The 9803-nt window shown below is 35.8% G+C and overlaps 1 protein-coding gene and 1 long non-coding RNA gene across 2 annotated transcripts; both read right to left on the bottom strand.

Moving 5' to 3' along the window:
- Positions 1 to 2232: 2232 nt before the first annotated feature.
- LOC114303586 (pollen-specific leucine-rich repeat extensin-like protein 1) lies at positions 2233 to 4662 on the bottom strand. Its single transcript, XM_082876111.1, has 3 exons — positions 3322 to 4662; positions 3220 to 3255; positions 2233 to 3078 (listed from the first exon to the last, which is right to left on the bottom strand). The coding sequence occupies exons 1-3, from the start codon at positions 4660 to 4662 to the stop codon at positions 2233 to 2235; spliced, it is 2223 nt and encodes a 740-aa protein (XP_082732237.1).
- Positions 4663 to 7393: 2731 nt separating this feature from the next.
- On the bottom strand, positions 7394 to 9596 carry LOC145792281 (uncharacterized). Its single transcript, XR_014331672.1, has 3 exons — positions 9407 to 9596; positions 8434 to 8486; positions 7394 to 7668 (listed from the first exon to the last, which is right to left on the bottom strand). It is a non-coding gene; the product is annotated as an uncharacterized LOC145792281 (long non-coding RNA).
- Between the last annotated feature and the right edge of the window lie 207 nt (positions 9597 to 9803).

Genomic DNA, 9803 nt, shown 5'->3' with positions numbered 1-9803 from the left:
AGTCTTATTAATTACTACACACTGGACTTTCATTAAAAATCAAGTAATGTTAAAAGAGTAAAAATTTTAATAAATATTTCACTTATTTTTATATACTTTTATATGCTTATATACACTTTTCACACATATTTGTCATTTGCATTTTTACATTTTAATTTCACTTTCTATGGCTTTAGCTAATTTTAATTTTTATATATTTAACATTAAATTAATAGTACTTTGCAGCAAATAATTTCGTCAAGTGTTAATTACAGTTTGCACCCACGCGCTTCTACCAAAATTTGTGACAATTAACTGTTTATACTTCAAGTTAAATTACAATATCAGGCTTCAATTTATTTGACGTTAAAAAGTTATTATGTGAGTCATACATGATATTTTTCCATCTCATTCGTATCATTCCATTATTATCAAAATTTCATTTTAGTTCTTATGCTTTTACCAAAATCGTACTTTTGTCCCTTCACTTTAACGATAAATGGACAGAATAGTGATATTGATTTAATGTATAAGAGATTGATTGCCACGATTGAAAATAATGAGACTAAAGTGAGAATTTTATTGGAAGTAATGGGTTATTAATTGTAATTAACCCTATTGTTAAATTTTGCTTTTAGAAAATTAAAAATTACACTTGGCAACCTCAATGGGTTGGTCTAGTGGTAAGACCTTGAGTCTTGGGGGTGTGTTCCTTTCAAGATTCAAAGTTCGAAAGCTCTTAGGTGCTAACAATTATTTAAGACTATTGGACTGAGGGATAATTGTTGAATTAACCGTGATGCACTGGCGAGAAACTCCTTGCCAAGGGTCTGCGCATCCTTTGGGATTAGACGGGCTTTGATTTGGACACTCCGGTATCAATAAAAAAATAGGGTATGGCTTCTGTCCAGTCCGGGGTGTTGGGCCCGTGGGGGCCCACCACGGGTCCCGTTTTGGACACTCCGGATAATGTTTAGCTGAAAATGCACTGGTGGTCGTTTGCCTGGTTAATATGTACTGGACAAACTGTAAACTCTAACCCACATTATTCCAGAGATGCAATCCCATCTTCAGTTTTTAGATTTTTTTTCCCTGAGTACACAGAGGTCATGTTTGATTCCACAAGACTAATAGTGAGGTATTAATAATCCAATCAAATTAATGTGGTATTCACAATCCCACCTCTACCCCATTACTAATAATCCTACAAATTTGTTGGATTAATTATCCATTGGATTGATAATTCTAAAACAAAATGTCAAAACAAACATAGGATAATTGGGCCCGCGGATTAATAATCTCAATCCCATACTCTAATCCTTCCAATCAAACATGCCGAGAGTATTATTTCTGTAAGATTGCATTATCAACAACACGTCAAATGTATAGTTCAAATTTTGCATGGAATTGGGGACTTGTAGCAAAGACAGGTACTTCCATCCCAAAATAATAGTAGTTCCTTTTGAGGGATCTAATTTTTTTTAATAGTACAATTATTATATTTTAAAAATATTAGTTTTTCAAAATTATTCTTTGATAGTACATTTTTTTGAGAATATCAATTGTCATAATTGTACTTTTTGTATTGCTAATGAATATAAAAGAATGATAAAATAGGAATTCATATTATTTTAATCCTTAATTTTTGAAAAGGTACTAACATTTTGGGACTCAGAGAGTAGCAAAAATCTTTTGAAGATCGTAGCAGTGTTAATTTACTCTATTCGCTCATCAAATACAAATGAACTAGAGAAATCAAAGGAACAGTGAGCAACTTCAATACTAATAGGCATTTTGCCTAACAAAAAGGTACATTTATGTGTTTTGACTAACCACTTTGTCTAATGGTACTCTCCAACAACACTCTATTATTGAAATTGATTTGTCTGTTTCGAAACTCTCCAATTGTATATAGCGAAGAGAAGATGAGGCAAAATGCCTACAGTGATGACCAATCTGTTGGAGTTTCACTCTGTGATGAGCCTAGACAAAATGCCTAAAATGTTCTAAACGCCTCTCCACATACAAAAACAGTTTCCCTATCAAATTACATCAGGTTTAACATTGCTGCTCGTGCTCTCTAAAGCTTGATGGTGAACAAAATGCTTATATCTAAAAGGGGCGCAGAGCAGATTACATATTAATCGTAATCATGATCATGAACTATGTATCAACTAAAAAAGCGAGGGGTGTATTTCTATAAGATTGTAATTCTAATGAAGAGAGTGCGTGATGTTGTTAGAGATGCACCATTTAATAACCTTGGAAGATTGGTGGAGGTGGCGATGAGTATTCAGCACCTATAATTGGTGGAAGATCAATGTCTTCATCTAGTATTGGAGGAGGAGGTGAAACAGATGGAGATGGTGGCGGAGGAGAGAATACTATTGGTGGTGGTGAGTGAACTGGAGGTGGAGGTGAGAAAACAAGTAGTGGTGGTGAGTGAGCTGGAGGTGGCGGTGAGAAAACCGGTGGTGGCGGTGAGTGAATTGGAGGTGGCGGTGAGAAAATTGGTGGGGGCGGTGAGTGAATTGGAGGTGGAGGTAAGAAAACTGGTGGCGGTGGTGAGTGCATTGGAGGTGGAGGTGAGAAAACCGGTGGTAGTAGTGAGTGCAGTGGAGGTTTAGGTGATTGGACTGGTGGATGCTTGGTGAGAACCGGAGGTGGAGGTGAGAAAACCGGTGGTGCTGTTGAGTGAAATGGAGGTGCAGGGGATTGGATTGGTGGATGTTCGGTGTGAAATGAAGGTGGAGGTTTGAAAACTGGTGGTGGTAGTGACTGGACAGGAGGAGGAGCAGAGTGGACTAGTGGATGTGGAGAGTGAACTGGTAATAGAGGTGATTGGACTGGAGGAGGAGGGGGTTGAATTGGTGGTGGAGGGGAGTGGACTGGTGGTGGTGGAAAGTATATTGGTGGAGGAGGAGAGTGGATTGGAGGTGGAGAAGGGGAGTGGACTGGTGGTGGGGGAGAGTATACTGGAGGTGGAGGAGAAGAGTGGATTGGAGGAGGTGGAGAGTGAACTGGAGGTGGTGGGGATTGAACATGTGGTAGTGATGGAGGTGATTGTACAAGTGGAGGTTGGGGATGTGATTTCATAGGCTGTGGAGATGACTTTACGTGGGAAGGAGAGGAGACTGTGGGCGGTGGATATTGAACAGGAGAGTGGACATGATGTGGCAGGGATTGAATAGGACTCTCATGGTGAGGTCTAGAAGGATTTGGTGGGAAAGGTGACTTCACAGGTGGTGGCGATGACTTTACATGGGGAGGAGGGGACTTTGACCGGTGAACAGGACTCTCACGGTGAGGTCTAGAAGGGTTTGGTGGTGGTGTTGAAAATACTGGAGGAGCTGGAACCGGGGCAGGAGATTGTTTTGGCGTAAGCTTTTGCTCAGGAGAAGATTTTGGCTTTGGCGTTGATGGTGACTTATGTGGAGCTAGTGTTGTTGGTTGTGGTTGTTTTTGTGTCGAAGGTGTGGAGACTATCGGACGTTCATCAGCTGGTGCTGCCCCACACTTAGACTTACTGCAATCAACCGGCTTGCTCACCACCGGATTACAAATCCTTTGCGACTTCTGTTTGGGGCGATCATGCAAGCAGTTACTTGTGTCATCCAACACCACATCTTTCCTCAATGGAGGCTCACAAGCTTGAGCCTCACCGTTGAAATAGTTATACGAGAATGTGAAATTCTTCAAGCTAGGCAGCCGACAAACACTCTCTGGCACAAAACCGGTGAGCTTGTTGTAGGCTACATCAAAGTGTTCAACATTTTTTAGTCCATTGAAGGTCTTGGGCAAGATACCAGTGAATGAATTTGATTCCAAATCAATCATAGTTACCTCTCCAAGCAATCCCATCTCCGATGGTAAACAACCCGAAAGCTTATTGTTGAGGAAACTAATTTCATTCAAAGTGTTTGTCATCTTACCAATGCTGCTTGGGATGCATCCCCTGAACTTGTTATTGGCAAACACAACGACTGAGACTGGAGAGTTGCCGAGGTTTTCAGGGATATATGATGTGAATCTGTTGTCATTCAAGAACAATGCATCTAGGTCCTTGTTGAAGAGTTCATGAGGCAACTCTCCTTCAAAGTTGTTGAACCTAAGATCAAGGTACTTGAGATGAGGCATAGATAGAACCACTGTAGGAAATGGGCCAACAAGCCGGTTGTTGCTAACATCAAACTCGGTCATGAGAGTCAACCTGGAAAGACTCTTTGGGATAATACCGCAGAACCGGTTTGAATTAACATGGAAAATAGCTAAATCTATCAACAAACCCAATTCAACCGGGAGATACCCTGCAATGTCGCCGTGGTTAAGATCAATACCAGCAACAACGTCGAGCTTTGGGTCGTCTAGAGCTGATGCACAAAAGACACCATTATATTTGCAAACATCAGCACCATCCCAATTGCTTGTGTAATTTAATGGGTCTGAATACACTGCATTCTTCCAGGCTCTAAGCGCGATATAGGCTCTTCTGAGCCTAGGATTGGAGAAAGTTAAATTTAGTTTAACCTCATATTGGTATTCATCAGACAAATCGTCATTCTCACGAAGGCTCAAGAGCTGATGACGAGCAATGTGAGAAGCTTGGGCGTCTGATAAAGCAGAGGAGAATGAGAGAAGAATAAGACAGAAACTGAGTGCGAGGAGGCAGAATAAGGGCTGCATTTTTCAATGCGACGCCACAGCCCCAAGGCTGCAAGTTGTGGCCGTCTCGATGGGTGACAATGACGGTGATGATGAAGAAGAAGATGAAGAATTTTGGTGGGTTTGCAATACGGAAATGGAGAGAGTTGGATTATAAAATTAAGGAGGCAATTTAAGAGGCTCTGCAAAAATCTCTCTGAATTGAATTTTGGTTATTTAACCAATGAATTGGCTGTCATGAAGTTACAGAAACAATTGCTAGATTTGGGATGAGTTCTAATTTGGGAGATATGGTCATATCTGTCCAGTAATATTGGTGATGCTACCTAAATTTACATTCTTAACGATAAAAACTGTCAATGACCAAGTCATACCTCAACAACTTTATCTTGACATAGCAATGACCGCATCCAATCGTATCCCTCCATATCAGCATCAAGCCGATTGGATCCATTATGAAAATAATAATAATAATAATTGATTACCAATTTTGAATACTATTGTATGTCTCTCATGCATTAATAGTAGGGATGTGCGCTAGTTGGTTTGGGTCGATTTTGAAAGAAAATATAAACTGAACCAACTCTGGCAACTTTAGGCACCGTTTGGGAAGAAGAATATGGGGCTTTTTTTGCTATTTTAGCCACAAAAGACAAAACATCACATCCAACCTATAATCATTACATTCTTCTTTTACAAAAAAGGTCAAAAAAGTCAAAAAGTTAAAAAGTCATTCCCAAACTAAGCTTTTAAACCCAGGCTAAAATACCCAAAAAATCAGAAAGCCAACACACTTTCAAAACCAACCCTTAAAATTTTTAAACCTGTCGCCAGCTCATCCATCCTCAAACTCGGTAAATTGATTGAATATTTTAAAATTTTCAAGTTAGCAGTTTGCTAGGCATATTAAAAATATAAAATGAAAAAGAATATCAATGAAAATATAAATTTAAAAAATATAAATTATGTTTCAAATTTAGATGCAAAAGATCTATCTATCTATATATTTTATAAGTAAAAGTAGATTTTTGTGAAGAATATTGTGAGAGCTCTAAAACCTTAGAATAAATTTGTGGATTTATTGAACTAAAAAATAAATTTATTATGTAGTTTTTGCTAATTGATTAAAGTAATAGATATAACTTAATCTGATCTTAAATAATTATTTCGGATGTAATATAATTTAATATTAGGCATATCTTTAAAATAAATATATAATTTCTTAATTGAAGTTTTAGAATATTAATAAATATGCCAAATATTCATATTTTATTTATTTATTTTGGATATAAAAAATTTTACAATGTTTTTACCATTTAAAAAATAAATAACTGGGCAATGTGATGATTGGGTATAAACTAAAACGATTATCTAAAAATTGGATTGATATATAGTATAAAAATTAACCAAATCTAGTTTCTAAACTACTTTTAATATTTGATCTAATATTGGCTCATACCCATCATAACTTAACAAATTATTAAACAGAAGTTTTTTTTTTTTTTTAGAAAGTGGACGTCTTGAGCCCCTACAAAACTTAACAAATTATTACATGAATAGTTAATTTTAACTAATTGACCTATCATGTAATAATTTTAAATATAAATATCAAATTTTATCAAAGTTTGAATTTTTTTTTTAATAAGTATGCATAAACACGTACATATATCTTATTTTATTAAAAAAAATACTAACATATATTTATTCATCAATATTTAATAAACAAATGAGTTAAGTGGTTCGACTAAGACAATTTTCTAATAATTAGGTCATGGCCAAATTGAGATAAATGTTGAGCCAATTTTATGTCATTTTAGTGTCTAGTTGTGACAACCACATCACGTATTATGTTTTTGATTCCTTAATTATGCATGTGTTTATGTGCTTGGTGTGAATTTGAATATGTTAATTATGTGAATAATATGGTTTTGACTTCCTATTTGTTGATCGTAGATAAATCTGTTATGATTTTTGTTATGATCTAAAAATTGAAGGTTTTAATGGCATCAAAAATCAAAATTGGTTGGTTTGTTGAGATCGACATAATTTTTAGAGTTTAATGAGAAGTTTAATTAAAATTTGATTCAGTTTATCTTTTTTTATAGCTTTGATGCATGTCTCTCTTATCTCTTTCTTCTCTATCCCTTTTATTTAGCATTTTCCCTATCTTGACATCATGTTTTCCTTATCATAATCCATGTTTTGCATATATTTTTCATGCGTAAGACTTGGCTCATTTTATCTCTCATTTCTTTACTTCTTCTGCGATTATGTGCACTACGCCATGCCTTGAGATGGTTCATATATCATATGGTTAGTAGCCAAGTCTTTAGTTGAATATATATATATATATTGTGTGTATTGCATTAGTTTTTTTTTGCATCTAGGATCATGGATATTTTTCTAACGTTTTTTGCTTGACTTGGTGCTGAGGAGTACTAGGTGAGCTTCTTTTATTTTTGCATCCCGATTGTGTGTGTTTTTTTTCCTATGTCTAGCATTCTTACCACGCGGCTACTTGCTTACTTTATATATCTCTTTGGATGCCAGCAGATGGAGCTTATTTCTCTTAAGTTGGGATGCTATTATTTCCATGCATGTAAACTCATCTTTTCTTTGAGTTGCAGTTTTTCAACCTCTTTTTTAAAATGCATGAAATACAATGTCACACCCCAAATCCGGGCATGATCGGCCGTGGCCCACAGGGACTTAGCCCAAGGCACACGTAAGCCTAAACACGAATCCAATCACATTGAACAACTGAACAATAGTCCAATAATAAATAACCAAAACTCAATCCAGACATGTCACAATTATAAACGGCAAAATCAACCGTAATAAAAAACCATCCAAACTTATGGGATATAAACAACCCACATATCAAAAATAATCCTAAATGAACTTCGATAAGAATAAATATAAATATGCACAAACTTGACATAACACTCTAAACTAAAGGAATGCCCTAGAAGTCCATGCAATTGAGTCCTCGCTACGCCATGAGTCCACTCTAAGTCCTTCTAACACCTGGAAGTGATAAAAACTAAGTCAGCTGATAGCTCAGTGAGTAGCAACATGGATAGTAAATACAGTTTTGAAAACAGGGTTCAATTCCAAAATAAGTTATATATCACAGAAACTAGATTGACATACAGTTTAGTAAATACAATCTGTTTCAAAAAGAAGGTTCCACAAATCAACACTTAAAATACTCATGTCTCGCAAGAACATGATAAACGATATTTTTCACTTAAAACAGATTATAACATGAACACCAATAATTTTCTGGGTACCAAGAAAAACAAATAATCTGCCACACATTTCTCAGGCTATAAGCCCCGTTGGATCCAATACCGAACTAAGAGTCATCCTCAGGGTGGCACCTGGGCCTTTTCTCAAAGACGATCCGATTGAAGGTCACCTAGTTGTTTTTAAAGGTCTGTTCCTTACAATCGTTGAGCACTAGAGTCATCACGGCCCAACCCGGATCTGTTCCCTAGTGGCCAGAGTCACCACACACAGTGGAATAATTTCCCTGGACTAAATACACACATGGTCCCAATAATCAATACACATCAGTTTCGCAAAACATGGTAGTTCATCATTATAAACATGAGACCAAAACAAATAGTTTACAGTATGCCAAGTTCACACATGTTTCAGAAATAATTTGATTCAATTGATAATATAATAATTTATCAAAACAGTTTAATCATGAAACAACAATTTAATTTTTCCAACAATTCAGGGTAAGGGAACATTTATAAAAATACGTAGCATGAAACTACTCACCTGGAATGAAATAATGTAATCCTCGAATAGAGTATGAAAGTCCAACTAGTGCCCTGAACCAATATGAAAACTACACGTCACTGCTAATTTAAAAATACTAAAGAATACGAACTAAGTAACCCCAAACTAAAGCGCACTAACACGGCTCAACCCAACTCACCGTTACTCTTAAATATTACCTAAGTTCATGTTCTTCAAGGTTTAAAATCACCCAAGACATGGGTTCCGGTCAAAACTTAATTAATTGTGACTTTAAGATAAAACAGAATTTCAAACAAGCCTTCCCAACCTATTCGCTAACTTTGAAAATTACAAAACCCACTCCACGCTATTCAAAAAATTCCAATAACCTCCAGATATGATCTAATATATCCTAAGTTTCAAACCCAATTGGTTTCACTTGATTTTCTTATCAAAATAATTATCTACAATTTATTATATCCAAACAGGTTGTTTTCTGCAGCACTTTAAAGAAATTGACGGTTCTCTTAATATACACGAGCAATCAATGCAAGGCCAAAAATGTACGAAACTAGACTCGTAACCGGTTCTAATGACACTAATTTGATAATTTTTGGATTTATACCCAAAGAGAACAACACTCCCGAATTTACTATTTCGGATTGGTTTCCTGGACAGATTTGAATACCTCAATTTATATGGATTTCGACTCCCAAAAATTATGAAAAAATTCAGATATGCAATTCAATGTGTAATTGATCTACTGTAAAAATTTCAGATTAAAATTCATCCGTTTGATATGGTTTCTTGATTTTTAAAGTTAGCGATTATGTGCAGAATTTTTGGACTGAAAATTACACCCAATCTTTACACATAAATTTGTCCTCAAGTTTCTTAATAGGATATCTATATACACAATACATAAACCTACAACCTCTCCATCAATGAACAAAATAATTATAGAATAAGGATGAAGAACAAAAAGAAGAGAAGAAAACCAAGGAGGGCTAACCTTTGATGATCACACACAACACAACACACCCAAAAGTTCTTTGATTGCAACATCTTCTTCTTTTTTTCCTTCTCTCTAACCCTCTCCCGTGGCTGCTGTTGTTGCCCTATGTGGTGAACAAATAATAGAGTAGGGTTTGTGTTTATTTTATTTTATACTAGTGGTGGGCACACATAGGTCAAATAAATAGATAAATATACAAAACATATGTATAAGTTACATGCAACTCAAATGGTAGGAGCCTTATATATTAACCTTGTGGTCTAGAGTTCAAGTCACCCCCTCCTCTCTCTCTCTCTTTTTATTTTTATTTTTATAATAAACCTTGTCTCTAAATTAAAGACTTTCACCATAAATTTATTTTAGGTTTAAAATTAATTAAAAGATCCTCCAATAA

Source organism: Camellia sinensis, chromosome 6, assembly GCF_055761805.1.
Source record: "Camellia sinensis isolate YWXY chromosome 6, ASM5576180v1, whole genome shotgun sequence".
In the NCBI taxonomy this organism is placed as follows: Eukaryota; Viridiplantae; Streptophyta; class Magnoliopsida; order Ericales; family Theaceae; genus Camellia; species Camellia sinensis.
This window is presented reverse-complemented; position numbering and strand designations above follow the sequence as displayed.